This window comes from Pleurodeles waltl, chromosome 3_1, assembly GCF_031143425.1.
Source record: "Pleurodeles waltl isolate 20211129_DDA chromosome 3_1, aPleWal1.hap1.20221129, whole genome shotgun sequence".
NCBI classification, from domain to species: domain Eukaryota; kingdom Metazoa; phylum Chordata; class Amphibia; order Caudata; family Salamandridae; genus Pleurodeles; species Pleurodeles waltl.
This window is the reverse complement of record NC_090440.1, coordinates 1864505194-1864528837: the sequence shown is the minus strand read 5'-3', so window position 1 is coordinate 1864528837 and position 23644 is coordinate 1864505194. Positions and strand designations below refer to the sequence as shown.

At 44.2% G+C, this 23644-nt stretch overlaps 1 protein-coding gene across 1 annotated transcript in view; it reads left to right on the top strand.

Moving 5' to 3' along the window:
- Positions 1-23644, top strand: part of SGO2 (shugoshin 2) — a 266669-nt gene that overhangs the window by 128550 nt on the left and 114475 nt on the right. Inside the window, exon 7 of the mRNA XM_069225946.1 lies at positions 8254-12063. Coding sequence (XP_069082047.1) covers positions 8254-12063 — 3810 coding nt within the window. The remainder of the gene's footprint in view (positions 1-8253; positions 12064-23644) is intronic.

Below are 23644 nucleotides of genomic sequence, written 5' to 3'. Positions count from 1 at the left end.
GAGATGCGTGGGACCAACCATTGAAGGCCTTTCCAGTGCAGAGTAATGTGACAGTGATTTGCCCTTATTGCGTTACCCCTGATTTTCGGAGCCACGTGGAACCATGCAAAGTTGCTTTGCGTGGCTTCAAAAATCTGTCTTAAGGTTTGTGTCACTCTTGCGCCACAGCACATGGTATAAGAGCAATGCAAACAGCCTGATAAATAGGCCCCATTTATACACAGAGCAAACGTCTTTAGTCTGTTTAATCACAGCCGAAATGCTAAACTCACTTATTTGAAGGTGCCTTCATATGATGGTGAAGAAAAAGGCGACTGTTAAATATGTGTGTGCATGTATTTGCCTAGGATCACACAGTTTGAGACATTACAGGGTCAAGTACATTACAGTTCAGTCAAGTAGATTATTCAAGTTAATCGACCTGCAGGTCTAGTAAAAATTTTATATTTTTTTCAAGGCATGAAACGGGCAGAGTCAGAAATTGGACAAGAAACATTGAGAAACCTGTTCAAATAGTTAGTTTGTCCTAGACTCCTTTTTTCCTCCTCTTTATCTCCTATTATGTATGCAACTGATTCAGTGAGTATGGATGCCTGAAAGCCACAATGTTGGAGTTTTCTCTCAGCTTGTTATTCCATTCATGTTTTATAACTACCAATGAAGATCCTACAATGCAACCGGAAACGTTACATACCTGTAGACATACTTCTGCATCGTAAGAATCTTCATTAAAGTCATAAACACCCTCCCTCCTCCCCGGCTGGTCAGAATGTATTTGTATTCTGTGCATCACATATAGAAGAACTGACACTGAGGCAAAATGCACTGCATTGTGAGATGGGGTACCACCGGGGTCCTTAGAAGTACAGGTCCCTTTTTTGACCTTTTCATTGGTAGCCTTCTCATGCTGCCTCTGGTTTATGCACAGGCTTTTTCCTAAGACAAAGTGGTGCAAGTTTAAAGGCTTTGTTGGTGCATATTTTCCAACTTATCTATCGTCCAGCATTCATTGGGAGAGTAAATCTCTGGCAGTCACTGTGACTATGTGAAAAAGGACTTTCAGTGATGAACGCTTCAAGAGTTTGGATTATTTAAAAATATATTGAAGAAGGTGTTCCTGGGTCTGCGCAAACAGCACTAAATCATTCAAGTTTATTACTTCAATGAAGATTCCCTCAATGCAGAACTATGACTATAGATGTGTATTTCTTTTTCTAGTGGGTGTGACCTGAGCATTCTGTTGAAAATCTGCATCTCAAAGGAGACAGACGAGGATCTTGGCTGGTGGCAAGTGCACACCAGTTCGTCATGCAGCAGGACTCTCTCCCCATTACATCCAGAGATCGTAGTACTGATTACATCATCTTTGGATTGGGGCGGTCACCTGGGATAGAAGGGGGCGCCAGGCCTGTGACCTTGAGTGGGGCAATAGCTCCAGCTACCCGTTTTGGAACTTTGTGTCATCTGACTGGGTTTGGCAACTTTTCTCCTACTAGCCAAGGGAAAGTTTGGCAAGCCATGTTGTACTGCAACAAGCAGGGGTGTGAGATTTTGGATTTAACTGGGATGCACTGTGTCTTTGGCAATGGCTGGGCCATTAGGGGATCTCAATGGTAGCTAGTCATCTGATGGGGGTCACACCGCATCAGAGCAGACAAGCGAAGCAGTCAGCTGGTGAACTACAAGGGGAGTCTTTATCCTGGAGTGACTATGGGCATCTTCACCCAGTGTGGCCTGCCCTCATCTTTTTTTAGTGCTGCAGAGAATGTAGTGTCCAGATTACTGTGCACTAGTGTTTATGTACAGAGGGTCTGTCGAGGAAGCATAGGGCTTCTGTATGCATTTCTATCACTGTCTAGAGTTCTACAGCAGGTCAGTACAGAGCAAACCCATGTTATTTTCAGAGCACCCAATTAGCCTTTGAGGGTATGATTCCTTCACCTGTTGAGTCTGAGCATTTGCCTCCAATCAGTCTGCTTCTCTGGGAAAGCCTTCTATCTCATCAACTGGGCAGGGTCCTGTACCTAATTCTCCAGGCTACGTCTCCAAGTGTGGAGATTGAGGAGCGTCATATTGCCTGCTCGGTCCTGTAGATTTTTTTAGCGGGAGTTTACTCTTTAGACCCTTGTGTTCTGGGAGATAGTTGTTGGATATCTCCTCTTAAGTTGAGGAAACTGCAGTTAAGTGTACCCATCAGAAAGACTGCTAGCAGAGGTAAGTAACTTGTTTGTTCGATGGCATATGTTGCTGCAGATACACATGTTTGGCACAGTCCGCTGCCTGGTGTTGGGCTCGGAGTATTACAAGTTGTTTTTCTTCGAAGAAGTCTTTTTGGTCACGGGACCGAAGGACTCCTCCCTCCTCGGCTCCATTGCGCATGGGCGTCGACTCCATCTTAGATTGTTTTTTTCCGCTGTCGGGTTCGGACGTATTCCTTTTCGCTCCGTGTTTCGGTTCGGAAAGTTAGTCAGAATCTCGGAAGAAAGCGTCGGTATTGTTCCGTTCGGTATCGGGATAGTTAGGTACATCGACACCGATCATCGGAAGACTTTGGGGTAGTTTCGATCCCCCATCGGGGCCTGGTCGGCCCGACCGCGTGCGACATCGAAGCCGATGGAACGGACCCCGTTTCGTTTCTGCCCAAAATGTCACAGTAAGTATCCTTATACAGATCAGCACTTGGTCTGTAACTTGTGCTTGTCCCCCGAGCACAAGGAGGATACCTGTGAAGCCTGTCGAGCCTTCCGGTCCAGAAAAACACTCCGGGACCGAAGAGCCAGGCGTCAACAAATGGCGTCCACGTCGACAAAACAACGTTTCGACGAGGAAGAGGAAACATTCTCGGTTCCGGAATCAGAATCCGGAGACTCCGACGTCGAACAACAGCAACAAACTGTGAGTAAGACGTCGAAAAGTAAATCCATCGACAAACCGAAAGCCCAGGGGACGCCACTGCCAACAGGCCATGGCTCGACCCATAAAACAGGCGACCCGTCGAAGGCGCCGAAAAAGGGCACGCCCATAGCGAAGACACCCGACTCCGGTCGAGGGACCGCCATGGAGCAACCTCGGAGCCGAGAAAGCGGCTCCGAGAGACAAAAACAAGATACCGGCACCGAAAAACATCGGCACCGAGAATCCATGCCGAAAGGAACAAAAATTCTGTTGGTGCCGAAACCGAAAAAAGATTCTCTCTCGGCGCCGAAAAATACCACACCTTCATCCTACTCAGAGGAACAAGGAATGAGTGGCCAAATGCACAAATTTGGACAAGAGCTCCAAGGTGTAGAATCGGACTACACACAAAAGAGACTGTACATCCAGCACGACACAGGGAAGATATCAACCCTTCCCCCAATCATGAGGAAAAGAAGGATCGGACTTCCAAAGGATGACGCACAACCACATGCCAAAGTGGTTAAAAAAGTCACGCCTCCGCCCTCTCCTCCACAGGCATCGCCAGCACAAACACCGCCACAAATGCACTCACCAGCGCAAACTACCATAAGTCATGACGATCAGGATCAAGACGCTTGGGACCTGTATGACACCCCAGTGCCGGACAATGATCCCGAGTCATACCCCACAAAGCCGTCACCGCCAGAGGACAGTACCTCATACTCGCAACTGGTGGCTAGGGCAGCAGAATTCCACAATGTCCAACTGCATTCCGATCCTATAGAGGATGATTTTTTATTTAACACCCTCTCGGCTACACACAGCCAATATCAATGTCTCCCAATGCTACCAGGGATGTTACGGCACGCAAAACAAATTTTTGAAGAGCCCGTAAAATCAAGAGCCATCACCCCAAGGGTGGATAAGAAATACAAACCACCACCCACAGACCCAGTGTTTATTACTTCGCAGTTACCACCTGACTCCGTGGTAGTAGGGGCAGCTCGCAAGAGAGCGAATTCACATACATCTGGCAACGCCCCACCTCCGGACAAAGAAAGCCGAAAATTTGATGCGGCAGGGAAAAGAGTAGCATCACAGGCAGCCAACCAGTGGCGCATCGCAAATTCACAAGCGCTGCTGGCCAGATATGACCGCGCACACTGGGACGAGATGCAACTTCTCGTAGACCATCTTCCCCAGGAATACCAAAAAAGGGCGCAGCAAATAGTGGAAGAGGGACAAACGATCTCAAACAATCAAATCCGCTCTTCACTAGACGCAGCCGATACTGCAGCAAGAACAGTCAACACTGCTGTCACCATAAGGAGACACGCTTGGCTACGCACTTCAGGCTTCAAACCTGAAATCCAGCAGGCTGTCCTTAATATGCCCTTCAACGAGAAACAACTTTTTGGCTCTGAAGTGGATACAGCCATTGAAAAACTTAAAAAGGACACAGACACGGCCAAGGCCATGGGCGCACTCTACTCCCCGCAGAGCAGAGGCTCTTTCAGAAAAACTCCATTTAGAGGGGGGTTTCGTGGCCAACCCACAGACACCACCAGCCAACAAACAAGAACCACACCATATCAGGGTTCCTTCCAAAGAGGAGGTTTCAGGGGATATCGGGGGGGTCAATTCACAAGGAGTAGGGGAAGATTCCAGACTCCAAAAACACCTCCACCTAAACAGTGACTTTCAAGTCACGCAACCCCTTCACTCAACACCAGTGGGGGGAAGACTAAGCCAATTCTACCAATCTTGGCAACAGATTACAACAGACAATTGGGTATTAGCAATAATCCAACATGGCTATTGCATAGAATTCCACAACTTCCCACCAAACATCCCCCCCAAAACACGCAAAATGTCACCACAACATTTAGAACTTTTAGGACTAGAAGTTCAAGCACTACTGCAAAAGGATGCAATAGAGTTAGTACCAGTACAACAAAAAAACACAGGAGTTTACTCCCTGTACTTTCTAATTCCAAAAAAAGACAAAACATTAAGACCAATATTAGATCTCAGGACACTAAATACCTACATCATATCGGACCATTTTCACATGGTCACACTACAAGACATCATTCCACTGCTCAAACAGCAAGATTACATGACCACATTAGACCTAAAGGATGCGTACTTTCATATACCAATACACCCTTCTCACAGAAAGTACCTACGGTTCGTATTCAAAGGAATACATTACCAATTCAAAGTGTTGCCATTCGGAATAACAACTGCACCAAGAGTGTTCACAAAATGTCTAGCAGTAGTAGCAGCACACATCAGGAGACAACAGATACATGTGTTCCCTTACCTAGACGATTGGCTAATCAAGACCAACACAGTAAAAAAAATGCGCAAACGACACCACATTTGTCATACAAACCCTTCACAAACTGGGGTTTTCCATCAACTATACAAAATCACACCTAGAACCGTGTCAAACACAACAATATCTAGGAGCAACCATCAACACATCAAAAGGAATTGCCACTCCAAGTCCACAAAGAGTGCAGGCATTCCACAAGGTAATAAGTGCTATGTTTCCAAACCAAAAGATACAAGCAAAATTTGTGCTAAAACTTCTAGGCATGATGTCATCATGCATAGCCATTGTCCCAAACGCAAGACTACACATGCGACCCTTACAACAGTGTCTAGCATCACAATGGTCACAAGCACAGGGTCAACTTCAAAATCTGGTGTTGGTAGACCGCCAAACATACCTCTCGCTTCTATGGTGGAACAGCAAAAATTTAAACAAAGGGCGGACATTTCAGGACCCAGTGCCTCAATACGTTATAACAACAGATGCTTCCATGACAGGGTGGGGAGCACACCTCAATCACCACAGCATTCAAGGACAATGGGATATACACGAAACAAAATTTCATATCAATTACCTAGAACTGTTAGCAGTATTTCTAGCGTTAAAAGCCTTCCAACCCATAATAACACACAAATACATTCTTGTCAAAACAGACAACATGACAACAATGTATTATTTAAACAAACAAGGAGGAACACACTCAACACAATTGTGCCTCCTAACACAAAAAATTTGGCAGTGGGCGATTCACAACAACATTCGCCTAATAGCACAATTTATTCCAGGAATACAAAACCAACTAGCAGACAACCTTTCGCGAGACCACCAACAAGTCCACGAATGGGAAATTCACCCCCAAGTTCTGAACAAGTACTTTCAAATTTGGGGAACACCCCAGATAGATTTGTTCGCAACAAAAGAAAACTCAAAATGCCAAAACTTCGCATCCAGGTACCCACACCGCGAATCACAAGGCAATGCTCTATGGATGAGTTGGTCAGGGATATTTGCGTGCGCTTTTCCCCCTCTCCTTCCATATCTAGTAAACAAGTTGAGTCAAAACCAACTCAAACTCATACTGATAGCACCCACATGGGCAAGACAACCTTGGTATACAACTCTACTAGACCTTTCACTAGTACCGCATGTCAAACTACCCAACAGGCCAGATCTGTTAACACAACACAAACAACAGATCAGGCATCCAAACCCAGCATCATTGAATCTGGCAATTTGGCTCCTGAAATCCTAGAATTCGGACACTTAGACCTCACACAAGAATGCATGGAGGTCATAAAACAAGCTAGAAAACCTTCCACTAGACACTGCTATGCATCTAAGTGGAAAAGATTTGTTTACTACTGCCATGCCAATCAAATACAACCATTACATGCCTCTACTAAAGACATAGTAGGATACTTACTACATTTGCAAAAAGCAAATCTCGCTTTTTCATCTATAAAAATACACCTCGCAGCAATATCTGCTTACCTACAAACTACTCATTCATCGTCTCTATTTAGAATACCAGTTATTAAAGCATTCATGGAAGGGCTAAAAAGAATTATACCACCAAGAACACCACCAGTTCCTTCATGGAATCTTAACATCGTCTTAACAAGACTCATGGGTCCACCTTTCGAACCCATGCATTCCTGTGAAATGCAATATCTAACCTGGAAGGTCGCATTTCTCATTGCAATCACATCCCTCAGAAGAGTAAGTGAAATACAGGCATTTACCATACAAGAACCATTTATTCAAATACACAACAATAAAATAGTTCTAAGAACAAATACAACATTTCTGCCAAAAGTAATCTCACCATTCCATTTAAATCAAACAGTAGAATTGCCAGTGTTCTTCCCACAACCAAATTCTGTGGCTGAAAGGGCACTACATACATTAGACATCAAAAGAGCACTAATGTATTACATTGACAGAACAAAGCTAATCAGGAAAACAAAACAACTGTTCATAGCTTTTCAAAAACCACACATAGGAAATCCAATCTCTAAACAAGGCATTGCTAGATGGATAGTCAGATGCATTCAAACATGCTATCTTAAAGCCAAAAGAGAATTGCCTATTACACCAAAGGCACACTCAACCAGAAAGAAAGGTGCTACAATGGCCTTTCTAGGAAACATTCCTATGAGCGAAATATGTAAGGCTGCAACCTGGTCTACGCCTCATACGTTTACTAAACACTACTGTGTAGACGTACTAAATGCACAACAAGCTACAGTGGGCCAAGCTGTACTAAGAACATTATTCCAAACTACTTCAACTCCTACAGGCTAAACCACCGCTTTTAGGGGAGGTAACTGCTTTATAGTCTATGCCAAACATGTGTATCTGCAGCAACATATGCCATCGAACTTAAAATGTCACTTACCCAGTGTACATCTGTTCGTGGCATTAGTCGCTGCAGATTCACATGTACCCTCCCACCTCCCCGGGAAGCCTGTAGCCGTTTAGAAGTAGATCATAAATCTTAAACATCTGAACATTTGTAAATAATTATTAGAAACTCTTAACGTACATACATATTCACTCCATTGCATGGGCACTATTTATACCAAACAACTCCATCCTCACCCTCTGCGGGGAAAACAATCTAACATGGAGTCGACGCCCATGCGCAATGGAGCCAAGGAGGGAGGAGTCCTTCGGTCCCGTGACCAAAAAGACTTCTTCGAAGAAAAACAACTTGTAATACTCCGAGCCCAACACCAGGCAGCGGACTGTGCCAAACATGTGAATCTGCAGCGACTAATGCCACGAACAGATGTACACTGGGTAAGTGACATTTTCATTTTCAAGCTTGCTGGGGCATTTTGTTGTCTAATAATTTCTCTTATTAAAAACTTGAAACCAATAGCTCATGGTATTTAGAAGTATATTACCAACGTTTTAACTAGAAGAATTTTATTCTGTATCATTTTGATGGATATCTGGTAGATACAGCACCCAGTAGATGTCCTCTAAGACTAGTTCTGTTTTCTTTGCAGGAAGTTTTAAATGCATCGAGCAGGGATTAGAAGATATTCTTGTCCCGAATGTGGACTGTGTGCAATCAGATTGTCCATCTGCAGACATCAAGGGGTCTTGTGGTAGTGGATATGTGACGAAAAGAAGGAAGCGTTCAACAATGTCTCTCTCGAACAATCAGGCATCGACAGTTGGCCATGATCAAGAAAATGCCTCCCCTTGTTTATCGGATTCATTAAGTGAAACAAATAACTGTGAAAGAAATGAACAAGCAGGTGAACAAGGTACATCCCACAGGGAGAGTTACACTATGAAACAGAGCTCTGCTCAGAAGAAAAAAAATGTTTTGGCGCACCTACAGTTTATAGACTATGGTAAGCTACAACCAGAACGGATGGAGTCTGATGCTGCAATGAATGTAACTGCAAGTGATTCTGGCATGATTGCTGTAATTCCCGCAAAAACAAAAAACACAGATAGTAAAGACACTCAAGAGGACTCTGAAAAGTGTGATCGGGTATCTTTGAGGAAAGTAAGATATTCTTGTAATGAAAAGAAGCTGAAAAACACACAGAGAAGTGGCTCCGACCAGGTAAAACAAAAATCTGGAGCTTCAAAAGTGAAGTTAAAAGAAGTTTCTGAAGTTGCTCAGCAATTTGAACACGAATTTGATCTCATAACTCCAGCTAACTCTTCAACTTTAACAGACCACCAAATTGAATCCACTGTCAAACGATGGGATAGAGACCATAGTGACAGCAGACAAACCTATGTGGTTCAGTTGAGTCAAGTTAAGCTGGAACAGAATGATTGTCTTGATGAAAAAAGCAAAGAAACAGAACAAAATGTTGTTTGCAGAAATGTTAAAGTTTTAGAGAATTTTTGCAAAAACCAAAACCAGTTAGGCTTGGAGGACCCATCAGAAGGCTGCACTGATAATATTTTTAACTTTGAGGAAAGTCATGGAAACAATAAATCTCCACTTGTACAGGAGAATATTTGCACAATAGTTGGGAAGAAAGGAAAAAGCAAAGTAAGCAAGGAAACCTGTGAAAAAGAAGCCCCATTAGAAAGCTGTAGCATTAATGTCTTAAGGCAGAAGGAATATGAGATTTTGAATAGACCTGTTGTGCAAGAGGTTTCTCATTTAATTGCAAAGAAAAAGCAAAGTGTGGCTAACCATTCCTGTGATGAAGTAGCTTTGCCAGAAAGCTGCCCTGTAAAGTTACCTTTACATGTAATTCAGAGGTCTAATTTTGAGGAGGAATCCACTACAATGGAGAAGTATGATGTGTGCAAAAATGCTCAGATGTTGGAAAATGTGATTAAAAATCAAGATTACTTAGCTAGGGAATACCCATTAGAAGTCAACACTGTTAATGGCTCATTGTTCAGAGAAACCAAGGACATGTCAAACATGCAAACTTTAAAACTGCAGCCTTTCAGCATATCTGAGAAGCATAAGCCCAAAGTTGACCAGAAACCGTGCACAACAGATACCCCATCAGATGATTTCACAGATATTGGTACTTTAGAAGTAAATCAGAAGCTTCAGAATCAACATACTTTATGTGAAAAGCCTAATAAAGTAGTTGTAAGAAAAGGAAAACAAAAAATGAGTAAAAAAATATATGAAAGAGAAACCACCTTAGAAAATTGCAGTGCTATTGGTTTGACGAATGAGGAGAGGAAAGAGATTTCAAATGTACCCATTCATCAAGCGAAGACTTCTCAGTTAATTCTAAAGAAAAAACACAAAGTGGATAATGAGTGTTCTGAAAGTAGTCCACTCACATTAGAAAGCTATACTAGTAAATCTTTACCTTCACCAGTTGCCAATCAAGTAATTTCACCGGGGGACCCTTCCTGCATAACTGAGGAAAATCGAGAGGTGAAGAAGAACTTATGTGACACTACAGATGCTGCAAAAGAAAGCAATTCTGTAAAAATGTCCTTTGGTGAAATTCAAGATGTCTTAGATTTGCCACCTTTCCAAGACAATACATGTATCCTCAATGAGAAGCCAAAAGAGAGAACAAAACACCTACTTTCTGGAAACAATTCTGCCAAGATGCTTCTTTGGGAGAGAAGCAATGTGACAGACTTTCAAGAGCAGCCTTCCAGTTTCCTTGAGAAGTCAAAGCCAAAGGTCAGCAAGAATACATGTGAAAGTAGAGAAGCCCCATCGGAAATCTGCTCTGTGTCTGAAAAAGCATCCAGTGTGATTCAGAAAGAAAAGAAATGTGTGCTTAAAAACACACATGGTTGTATAGAGAATTTCACAAATGTATCTTCTATAGAATGCCAGATAACTGATTTGCAAGAACAACCTTTACATATACCCGAAAGAAAAGGGGCACAAAAATTGAATAAGGTGACTTGTGAAGAAACCCTTTATGCATCACCTTTGGAAAAGAAAAATATCTCTAATATTCCTGTTTGTATAAAGAAATCTAAAGCTGTAAATGAACTGCAACAAAAACATTACAGAAAAAACTATGACCCTAACTTTGATGGGAGTGATGAAGATAATGTACTAGATTCTAAGTGCTCAAAAAAAGAGAAAGTCAGGAGAAGAGAAAGTAAAACTAAAAAGAAACAAAACAGAAGAATTAGAGCACCACCTTGTGATGAATCTGAGCAGTATAGCCAAAGTGATGGATCTGAGACTTGTGACCAATATACTAAACCAGACATACCAAAACCAAGCAAAAGGATTTATCGGGTTTCATTTGCTAGTTCCAAAAGTAGTGTAGCTAAACTAAGGAGAGAAACCTATGTTGTTGGTGTGTCAGAACCTGAACTTTGTGCATCTGCAGGTGTGTTGCTGGAAGATAAACTGATAAAACCTACTTGTGGAATGTTTGGTGCAGCAGAATCTGAAGAGTCCTCCACTTCTACGCAACACTTTGTGCACAATGAAAATCTGAAGGACAGGCGAGGAACATACGTTGTTCGTGCACCACAGGGTGAAGTGGGCCTGAGTTCAGATATAAAAGATGAAAATGTTCAACCTAGGCGAGGGACTTATTTCGTAAAGCCTTTAAATGACAAGGTTTCCCCATCATTCACAGAATTGAGCGAAGACCTCGCAGCTGATAGATATGAAGACAATGTGTGTGTCTCAGATTGCACAAATCACTCTGTTTTACTTAACCAAGTAACCAAATCTAGAAGGTGTACCTATGTTGTAGGGAAACCTGATGCTTCAGATTGTAATGTTCTTCGAAATTCCACTTGTATGATGTCTGAATCGCCTCAAAGTAATGCTGGGCACAATATTGTCGCAAAGCCCAACAATATGTCTGAGAGCAGTGAGTATTATGATCAGATGTTCACGAAAAATATTAGTTCAAGAAAAATTAGAAGTGTGTGTAATACTGTACCTCTAATAGAAACAAATGTGCTGTGTACAGGTGTCAACAAAGACAGTACAGCAATTGTTCACCCCATTGCAGCAAACAATAAATCAGAAGACTATCAAAAGGTTGACTTTTTAGATGAATTTAGTGTAAAAAACGAACAATTTATGGTGGATATGATCAGTGACTCAATTCTAATAGATTCTACGGCGGATTATCCTAGCGTACTAGAGTTCGGTAATATTACAGCTCATGAAAACATGCCGTTTACTCCAAGGAAGTCTACAGATGGTCTTGAGGTGTTGGAACTCACTCCCACTGACGAACATAACAATCCTGAACTATCTGATAGTCTAAGCACTTTTGAAGAAATTAATCATGAAGAAACACATAATGAAAATATAGTTCAGAAAACTGAATCAGCACTTATTAAAGCTCCGAGTATAAGAATGGAGACACCAAGAAAAAGTAAGTCACAAGTGTCACTCCTCTCAATGTGATCTGTTTCTTAGTGTGGAATTGCACTTAATGAAAATGTGTGAATCAAGTAACCCAGTTGAACTTTACTTTCTGGTAGCATCTCTGACGTGGTCTTATCAGTATCTAACATGAATAGTGTACGACACCTCTCACTGTTGATTATTTTATTTAATCTCTTGACTTCCTCTTGCTTTATTAATCATTGTTTTCTTATATCAAATTGCTGTAAATGTGACCATTTTCTATTCTGGACCTGATACAATACATTCTGAATTCCATTCACAACTTTCTTTGCACAGAAATTGACAAACTTGTGGCCCCAGTTGGATTCGCCTGCTTTTCCCTTTATCCAATAATCAGCAAGTTATGTATCTTGTTCCTGTTATGTATTGCATCACTATTCGTGGCCCTTCTTTCTCCTCAGTTTTTTAAATTTGCAAACCTATTGATGATGAATACAGACAAGAACACTGTCCCGCAAAGGGTCTATTGGTGCTAAACTTAATTGTCAAGAGAGCTACTCGGTTATGTCAGATGCTCTAAAAACAGCCATGTTGTGAATAAAAAATCTATTTTGAGTAAAAGACAGATTCCAAATCAGAGGTGTCTGAAAATATCATGGAAAGCCCCTTTACAGCATGCTGAAAATACTTCTAATTAGACTTCTGCTAGTAATATACCCGTAGCTCCAAATCACAAACTTTACTACTGAGATTCTCCCTTGAACACATGGGTGTTTAATACAAAGGAATGCCTACAGGTTTGAAAAACATTTGTTTGGTAATACACCAATGTGAGGTTTTCAATACTACAGGGATTGACTGCCTCAGTAAAGCATCTGCATTGACTATCTGATGTCCCTTTGGTCAAATGTATGTGTGCAGCAGTAAACCAATTTGTGGATACAAATTGGTTGTTTTGGGTTGTAGTCCAAAATGTCCATCAACACTCAAGGCACACCATGATACTCGTATGAGGCCTCTTTGGCTTTCTTCCTTGCTTCTTATACTTGTGCCGGATTGCTTCCTTTATTAATCCAAGCCATATCCCGAGCTCTGATAATCAGTACACAGAAGTGCAGAGTAGAGGTCAGCATTAACCTACGATATCTTTTGGAATTTCTAGTGTCCCCTTATTACTTTGAAATTTGAGGTAGAAGCCTAATGACAGACTACTTAGCATACAATTGTGAGCACAAAATCCGTTCCCTGTCTGTTTTGCAGTGAAATGTTTCTGTGCATTATTCCATCTTGTGGTTGGGTCCAGAATTGTCTGTTCATGGCATGTGTAGCTGTAGATACACATGCTGCATGTACTCCAGCCATCTAGTGTTGGCCTGGTGCGTGGGCAACTTGTTTTTCTTGGAAACAATTTTGGAGGTCAGAGTATAGTGACTCCATCTATTGCTGGTAATACACATTTGCATTGGCTCCATGTTAAATTGTGTTTTTTCCACCTTAGGGTTCAGACGTGTTTCAGGTTGATGCCTCTTACCTCAGTAACAACCTGTGGGCTTCTTCAGCCATCTACACCTACTGGTAAAATAATTTGGTGCATCTACTGGCTTGTCGTTGTCAAAGTTCTTCTGTTCTGTTTTTTGATGACTGGGAGCTCTTCTCTGGGGCCTATTCCACTGTGTTCTGCGCAGAAAATATCACATCTGTGATGGAAAGGATTCCATTTCTAAATTGCCCTAAGTCTTGAGCCAAATACCTATGGGCAGACCACCACCAAGTGTGTAACCCTTGTAACTCTCCAGATCATAACAAGGCTTGCTGTTCCGCCTGCCACGCCTTCTGTTCGAAGAAAACATTGTGTAGCCATCTGGCTTGATGCACACAATCTAGGGTGCAGGGAGATGTCACCCCAGATTCTTTCAGTATGTTGACATCAAACTTCAGCCAAGGACTTCTAGAGGCGGAGCCACAGATTTCTCTCCTGAGGCAAGCTCCTGCTCAGAATCAGATGCCGAAGACGTTAATTTGCTACAGCTCCAGATCATAAGACTTCTGCTGTGAGTAAAACATTTCACCGACTTCCGCTCCTGGTGCCAAACGGAGGCCGAGGTCGAGTCCTACCCTTCAAGGAATTGAGCATTGAGGCCTGAAGCTCAGTATCAGGCTTCTTGTTTGCCCCTGCCTGAGGGCCATGGTTGGAACCGAAAACACCCTTCAGGTCCAGCACCCAGCCAGTTTCAGACACAGAATCTGGTGTTAAAAATACCCTCCAAGCTATCCTCTACCCATTCTGTGCCACAGTCCACCTTGGTGTCAGTGCCTCCATAGCCTTCGACACCCAAATCTACCTTGGTGCCAGCTGATCAAAAGCCTTCTTTGGTGCCTTGGTGTCCATGACTCTGTCCTGGATCTGAGGAGCCGGAACAGTCTATTCTGCAGTGCCTACAGGAAGAGCTCAGTGCCACGCAGAAAAGCATCATGATCCACCCTCAAATTGGCAGGATTCTCACTCAGCCACCTCCTAAAGCCTCAAGGCTCTGTACTACCTAAAAGGAAGTTGACCTTTAAGGAGGCCCTTAATTTAGCACCCACAATACAAGCCACTATGAAGAGGTGGCATGACTGAGGCCTTCCTCGGCCCCAACCATTACCACCATCTTCTCTTTTGTCCCCCTACTTTGCCTTCCTAGCCACCTCCTCCCAACCCCACATCACCTCCACCACCTGCTGCATTTTGTAAGAATCACAACAGGCCTCCCCACATCTTGGACTTGTGGGAGATAGTCCAGGCTCTCCCCAAGGTTTTTACGAGACACTGTTTAATCCTCCAGATGACCCATGGGATGACTGACATAGACCTCCAATGTGGACACTGAGCTTGACCTGTATTCAGCAAAGCCATCCCCGCTGACACAACCTCGTATCACAAGATTTTGCAAATGCCTGCCACCTACCACGAAGTGGAGATGCACAACATACAGGAGGATGAAGATTTTGTCGTGGAGGAGCTAACCTCCACCCAGAGCTCCATGTAATTTCTCCTGATGTTAGGGGATGTTGAAAACCACTCCTGAAATCTTTAAGAAGCCGGTTAAGGCCATTGTTATCATATAAATACAAGGCCCGACCCTGCATAAATTAGGGGACCACTTCCCCCAAATTCTGTAGTGCACTAAGGATACACCACCAACAGACAAAGAGAGCAAAAAGATAGATGCTGCAGAGAAGCACGTTACTGCTCAATCAGTGACACACAGATGTATGGCCAGTTCTGTTGGCTTGATCTCAAAGTTCGACTTGGCACACTGGAATGAAATGGAGGAGCTCCTCCAGCATCTCCCAGAGCAGTACTATAAAAGAGGCCTACTTCTTGTTTCAGATGGTAAAATAATATTTTTAAAAAACACTATAAGGTGCTCCCTCGATGCTGCCAACCCTGTAGTGAGTCATTATTTCAAGTGCCCTGATCTGCCAACACGTTTGACTGCATGTTTTGGGCTCTCAGCCTGAAGTACACTAGGATCTGCTCAACCTGCCTTTTGAGTGCAGGTTGACCAGATGCTGGAAATAAAAAAATAAAAAAACACTCATTCCATGAAGGTCGTGGAGGGTGCTTCAAATGCCTTCTGACTTTAGGTCTTTTCACAAGGCTCAGTGCCACGTCTCCCAAAGCCTCTTCCTCCTCTCAAAGGCAGCAGAACCAGCAAATTCCTTCATTGTGCTATTCCAGGGCAGGTTACAGAGGTAACACCTACAAGGGAAGAGGAAAGAGCAGTGCTGTCCTTACCAAACAGTGACTCACTCACATCCTTTCCCTTCCTTCCATATCAGTAAGTCCTCGCCATCATCGGAGAAGGTTACCGACTGGGGATCATCAACACCCCACCGAACATTCCTCCTCACAAACACTTCCTCTCCCCCAGAACATCAGTGCCTCCTTCAACAGGACGTAGAGACACTGATGTACAAGATGGGGGCATAAAACCCATGCTGCTCAACTACCACAGCAAAGGAGTATAATCCTTGTACTGTCTCACCTCTGCGATAGACTGGTCTGTCAGGCATCTACTTGTCTTTAGGCCTCTGAACAAGTACACCTTCTCAGAGCACTTTCATGTGGTAATACTTCTGGATGTCATCCCTCTACTGAGGCAAGGTGACATAATGACTGCCTATGACCTGAAGAAGGCCAACTTTCACATCCTGATACACCCTGCACATCGCTGTTAGCTCCAGTTTGTGGTAAGAGCTGCCCTTCAGGGTCAACACTGCCTCCAGAGTGTTCGGTGTCTTGCTGTGGTTGCCTCAAGTCATTCATCTATCACATTTAGCACTAGGTGGTCCTCACACAGATATAACCACCATGTTCTACCTACAAACAACCAACAGTTGTCTGCTTTAGCTCAGAGCAGTTGGCAGTGGGCACTCCATCAGACAGAGTTCATCTACTAGCAGAGTACCTACCAGGAGGGGACTATGACTTTGGAGACCTAATCAGCAGGATGTAGTAATAATTCCACAAGTGGGAACTTCACCTGCAAGTCCAGCTGTCGTACTTCCTTCATTGGGGGGATTCCCGACATAATCACCTTTGTCATCACCAAAAACACAAAATGCCCAGGCTTCCTCTCCAGGTACCGACACCCACAGTCTATTTGCAATGCACTATGAATGAACTGGTCAAGGATAGTTGCCTATGGTTTTCTGCCTCTCCCACTTCTTCTGTTTGTGGTTTGGAGGCTTCATCAAACATCTGACCCTCATTCTGATGGCTCCGATTAGGGCAACACTTGCCTGGTTCATCACACTCCTTAACCGCTCCGTTATGCCTCATGAGTAGCTGCCCAGCCGGCCAGACCTTCTCAATCAGAGCTTGGGCCATTAAGACACCTGAACTCCAAGCAGCTACATTTTGCAATTTGACTTCTGAAGTCTTAGAAATTGGCTACCTCAACCTACCTTCAGAAATTGACCATCCTTAAGGAGACCCGCATGACTACAACAGGCTTCTAAGCAGCCAAATAGAAGAGATTTAGGCACTACTGTATTTCCAAGTGTATCATCCCTCTCCAAGCAGTAGTCTGAGACTGTCATTTAGCTTCCTCCCTTGAAAAAAAAAAAATCAGGCCTTGTTTAAACCTCCATTAGACTTCATTTAGCCGTAGTTGCTGCTCACCTGAAGAATAGGGAACACATTTCCATCTTCAGGGTTCTAGTCATTAAAGCTTTTATGGAAGGACCTAAGCGCAATTGCCGCCTGCCCCCACGTGAAACATAATTCCGACCAGACCTATGGACCCTCTTTTTGATGCACTCTACTCAATGCCTCTGCAGTTACTTTCCTGGAAGGTGACTTACCTAATCAGAGTCACCTCCCTCAGGGATACGAGTGAGCTCCAGGCTCTTATCCCATTTCACACACAGACTAGTCCTTAGGACAAACCCCCAACTCTCTCGCCAAGGTTGTCTCTTCTTTCCACCACAATCGAAACGTTTGAACTCCTATTTTCTTCCCACATCCAGAGTCTGTAGCAGAGTGGGCTTTTCACACACTAGATTTCAAAAGGGCCCTCATGTATTACATTAACAGGACAAAGTCCTCCTCTAAGACACAGCAACTCTGTCTTTTTTCCAAACATGCAAGGGCTGTGCTCTGTGTAAAGCCGGAGTAGCACACTGGTTGCTCAAATGTATACAGATCTGTTACAGTAAAGCCTAAAACAGTCCTTTGCCTGTCCCTCCCAGACCCAACTCCACCCAGAAACAAGGGCACTCTATGGCTTTCTTAGAAAACATTTGTGAGGAAACAAGCTTTTTGCAGGTTCACCCTCCACTTTTTTGCCCCAGTTTGACTACTGGGTATTAATGTAATAGCTCTGAAACGCCCTGAGCCCTGCTAATCAGGACTAAGTGCATGTGCCCAGACCATTAAAAAGGTAATGTTTTATTGTCTTATACTCAATTGGCATAATTTAACTTAATTTTAAGTCCCTGGTATATGGTACCAGGGGTAACGGGATTGTAAGTTAGTGTCTCTCGGACTGCAGAACTAGTGCCACCAAAAGTGCGGCAAAGCACAACTCACAGCCTGCCATTGCTGGCTGGCAGAGCAGTTTTACACTAACTCGACTTTGCCATTTCAAGCAAAGAGGGAGAGCCCAAGCCTTCTGTTTTTTAAATATTTGTAAGTCGCCCCTAAAGCGAACCTCCTGAGCCCTAAGCGCAGTGTGTATTATACTAAAAAGTTGGACATGTAGTTTAATGTTTTCAAGGTCCTAAGAGTAAAGCCCACAAATGTTGTATTTACTATTAAAAGGCTAGCAGCCCCTTGGCAAGTGTAGTTACAGTCTCACCTCTCAGCCCGGCTAACTTATAAATGGGTCTACTAAAAGTGGTACTTCAAGGTATCAAAAGAATCAGTGCATTAAATCTGATTTAATGATTTAAATGTCACTGGTGGTCAAGTGCAACTTTAGTAAGTTGCCACACACACACACAGGTCTGTCTTCAGGACAGCTGTCTTGCCTCCTGGGGAGATGTGGAAACTACTCCCAGGAAAGCCTACAAAGGGTCTGCCGAGAACAGAGATGTTATCTCTTCCTGGCAGGAAAAGCCTCAAAGACTGTGAGCCCATAAGGGGAACTTCAAAAGGAAGCCACCTTTGTTGCGCAAGTGGCAAGCACACAGAAGGAGTGGCTTCTTTGTCTAGGTAAATAGAAGGGCATCAGGACAACAAGGGTAAAATAGTAGTCAAATCAGTTTTCTAGTAGGTGTGTAGCCCAGAGGTAGCCTCACCCCTACCAAGATCTAAACACTGAGGGAGGAGTTCAGCCATCTTGGAAGTGGCTTGACTAGAGCACTCTCTGATGCATAGATGTCACACTTCACAGTAATTTGGGAGGAATCCAAGTAACGCATTGGCTAATGACCACGACTTCCCCTACAGTCACTTTCTGGCCTTCGAAGAGGCACTCCTGGCCTCCAGAACTCCAATCTTGCCTGGATTGGAGTACAGGACCAAAGAAGGGCTCTCTTGCTGACATTGAACCTGGCAAAGAAAGAGGGTGCACCAGAGTTGAACTGTACCTGCTCCTGCTAGGGAAGAAAGGACTAGACCTGTGCTGTCTTACTCATGGAGAAGTCGTCCCCCCGAGCCCAGTTGGTAGCAGAGACCCCAAGAGTCAGCTGGCTGACTTCTGTTGGCACCACAGTACCACAAACGCTGAGGAAGCCTGCTGGTGCAAGTTGGTAGTCCAGATTACCAGATCATCGCTCCTCTCTGCAGTTCAGGCTGGGATACAGAGTTCCTATGCTCAAAAGTTGCACCCCAGTCTCCTGCACCTAGGAAAGCTGTCACAGTGCAATTTGGCCACCCAGAAGGAGAGCTTTTGCCAGAAGGGGATCATTGGTTTAGCTGTGACGGAGACCAGTAGTCCAGTGTCGATTGGACTTTTGCTGGACCAAAGAAGACTTCAAGTAACATTGACCAATGTGGCCAAATTTGCCACACCAGGACAGTGGACCACCCCCGTCAACCACACAGAATGATGTATCCTTTCCTAAGTCATGGAAAATGCCATCAGCAAGCAGCTCCAAACAATCGGAAAGACACAACCTACTAGACTCCTCCCAGTGAGGTTTCCGCTCCAACCACAGCACTGAGGACACCCTTCTTGCCACAACAGACATGAGGTCCCTCCTCAACCATGGAGAGAAAGCGGCCTTGATTCGCCTCGACTTCTCTGCCGCATTCAAGACCATCTCCCACTACACCCTTACCTCCAGACTCCACCACATCGGGACTCGAGGCAACGCACTCAAATAGATCCATGCCTTCATCACAGGCCACACCCAGAGGGTCAGCTGCTCTCCCTTCACCTCGGAATCTAAGAGCAACATAGGTGGTGTCCCTCAAGGATCCTCTCTCAGCCTCACCCTTTTCAACATCTATGTTACTCTGTTGGCTGAGATTGTTTGTTCCCATTGACCCAACATCATCCCATAAGCAGACGACACCAAACTCACTCTCCCTTTCCAAACACCATGCCACCCAGGGACCCAGACAACTTCAGCAGCGCCATGATACACGTTGCTAAATGGATGAAATCAGGTGGCTTGAAACTAAACACAGACAAGACTGGGGTGATCATCTTCGGAGGCAACCCTTCCCCATGGGACAACTGCTGGGGGTCCTCCACGCACAGACAACCCTTAACCCCAACCTACCACGCCTGCAATCTCTGCATCATCATCGACGGTAAACTGACCTTCAAACAGTAGATAAACGCAGGGCCTCCTTCTGCTTCCACATCCTCGGCATGCTATGGAAGATCTTCAGATGGATCTCCTTCGAAACCAGAAAGACTATCACCCAAGCCATCATCACCAGCAGACTGGACTATGGAAACACCCTCTACGTCTGAATTCCCACCCAGTTACTCCACTGCCTCCAGAACGCAGCAGCGAGACGCGTCCTAGACCTACCCAGACTGTCCCACATCAACCCTGAACCTCAGAAATCTCTACTGGCTGCTGGTGCACTAAAGATGCAAATTCAAGGCTCTCACCATCGCATACAAAGCCCTGCACAACATACATCTGACCCAGTCTTATCAACCACAAACTCACCTTCCATCACCATGTCTCAACTACTCGCGCATGTCCTGAGAATACTACGCAGCCGCAGCTGAGGTTGTTCTTTCTCTTACCTTGCAGCCAAGATCCCCCCCTCCCCCTTGCCACACCACTCCGAACGCACCTCACACACCCACCGTGATTTACAAATCGATTGATTCATTACATATGCCTACATATTGACAAGGGGCAGCTGCGTCATGGCACTTTTCTCCTCTTATTTATTTATTTTTTGCTTTTTCGCTCAGAAAGTGCGTCACAGCATCAGGGATGCTGTATAGCAGTGGTTCTCAATCTGTGGTCCGGGCCCCCTGGGGGTCCTCGACTCCTTAGAAAATTAAATATTAACAGATTAATAAAGTGTATATAAAGTGGTTAAATGTACGATGGAAACATTTTAAACGTTTTGTAAGTGTCAAGGAATTTGAAATTGGAGGCTAAAAATTCAAATTAGTATCCTCAGATTGAATTGTGGGAGCCCTGCAGGTGCATCAAAAAGAAGATAGTATGAACGATGTGTGGCTTCAATTAACTTTAGAAAAGCTCCAACCTTCCTATTTATATATGTTTGCACATTAAATAAAAGGTGTTATCATTTGTGTATGTGTTTGATGAATGCTTGTGTCTGTATTTTTTTGGGGGTATTGTTTTGAGGTTCAAATCCTTAACAGTGTTTAGGCCGGGGTCTCTGGATTCCAATAATGATCCAGTGGGTGTCCACAGAAGTCAAAAGGTTGGGAACCACTGCTGTAGTGCAGGGCTGCAAACCATTGGCAGAGCAAATAGGTTCCAGATTCTAGACCTACTGGGTTTGCAAAAGCGTTTTTTTTTCTTTTCAATCTTTGTTCTCGTCCTTGTCAACCATGTGATGGAAATGGCCACTCTCTTGTAACTTCAGATATGTCTTTGAATCTCCTCGTGGTGGTCACTAGCATCGGATTCCTTTTTTTCACCTTTAAGTTCGAAAGCATGATATAGAGCTTCTGGTTGTAGTTCAGTGAAGTATATGGAAATGATGCTGAAGAGACAAAAAAGAGAGAACACCTGGATTGACTGACAGTGGACGTAGAGAGGAAAATCACTGAAAGACTGAAAACTCAGGTTTCTATGCGAGTCCTAGACCACACGGATCGGAGAATGTATGACTTTTTGCTTGGGTAGAAGTGGCGTTGGAGTCTTGGGAAGAGATGGAAAATGTAGGTTTAGTTTCAAACTCTGTAATCTCTACCTGCCAAAGGACCATAAGTCTGAAGTGTGCGAGGCATGCCTAAGACTCTTATGGTGAGGTAGAAACAAAGGTGGGTACATTACTCCGTGATGTGGTTGCAGGCCAAAACACCCTTTCTTAGGGACTTGGGATCGCCGAGTAATGATAAACACCTTGAAGAACCCTAAGTGGCACAGGAGAGAAGGATCCAATGTTGAGGAGAGGGTCATCTGCCTCATACTAGAGGAGTTGTCTGAAAAGGTTCAGAAAAACGCAAAGCATAAATGTTATTCTTGCAACGTCGCAGGGTTGCAGCAGGGCAGAGCCGAAAACCTCAGACCGTCAAGTCCTCCATTACATCCTGACCACTGAAGCGATCAGTAGTTGAGGGAAAGTCTAGACCAGCAGTTACCAATCTTTTGACTTTTGTGGGCCCCCACTATCATTACTGGAACCAAGGGACCCCCGTGAATCATTATTGGAATCTGAGGATCCCCCACTGAGTCATTACTGAAACCTGGGGTCCTGTTCTTTTAATATTTAATTTTCGAAACAGACGCAGACCCCCTGAGGAGGCTTTGCGGACCCCCAGGGGTCCCCATACCACAGGGTGGGAACCACTAGTCTAGACACAGAACCCCACAGGTCCGAGCACAGATGCCGACTCAATAATGAGTTACGGCCTCTCGAAGCCAAGATAAAGTATTGTTGACTCGAAGCCGAGATAGCAGCAGTGCTTCGAAAGAAGGTGGTCACCAAGGACTGGGGAGACTAAGAGACCAGTTGAGGAAATCTCAAAATTATAACTTCCTGCATTACCCAAACTGCAAGTAGAGGGTCAAGAACCCTTTTCTGTGGGGCCCTATGAGCAGGCCCTTTTTGAAGAATCGAGCTCAGCTGACTGGACAAGGACATGGACTCACTGGTGGAAGCATTAAACGCATACCTTGACTGCCGGATGACATTGTCATGTACAGTGTTGTCATTACAAGAGCAGCAGAGAAGGAACAAACTAATTCATTTTTTCTCATAACAATGCTTCCTTCAGAGGGGCAGCAATCCGAGGCTAGGGGAAGGAAGCCTTTAGGGAGTTAGCTCCCAGAGTGGAGAAAACATAGACACTCCTCATATAACCCTACATTCATAAACAAAAGTCTCAGTGGACTCTATAATAGTGTTCACAGGCTGAAAGAGGGCAAATTCACCTGTTTCCACTGCTCCTCCACCAGATAAGGGAAGTAAGAGGTGGGAGCTGGTGGGGCAAAAGATGGAGCACTCAGCCACCACACAGTGGCCAATAGCTAACTCCAGTGCCATCCTAAAGAGATATGAGTATCAGCTGTGGGAGGAGACGAAGACATAGTCCAACATTTTCCAGAGCAACTCAGAGAGAGGGCTAAGGCAGTGATATCACAGAGGAAATCCATCATTAAAATAAGTTAGAAATCCACACTAGGTCCAACAGACACTGCTAAAAGGTGGAATTGTATGGTTACCACTCTGAGAAATTATGCAGGGTTAAGGGCATCAGGATTTTAAGCAAGAAGTACAGGCAGCAGTAAACAACGTGTGCTTGATAGGGGAAGCCATTTTTATGGGCGAGCGCAAAGCGCCCCATCCATAAAGTAATCTCTTTGGGCTTCAAACCACGTCCAGGTTACGTCAGTCTCTTTCATTGGCTCCTGGGCTTGCTCTTTAAAATCTGCTTGCTTTCATTTGTGAAAGGCATGCATACGTCATGCCTTTTCCGGTGTTTAGCCCGCCTACACAG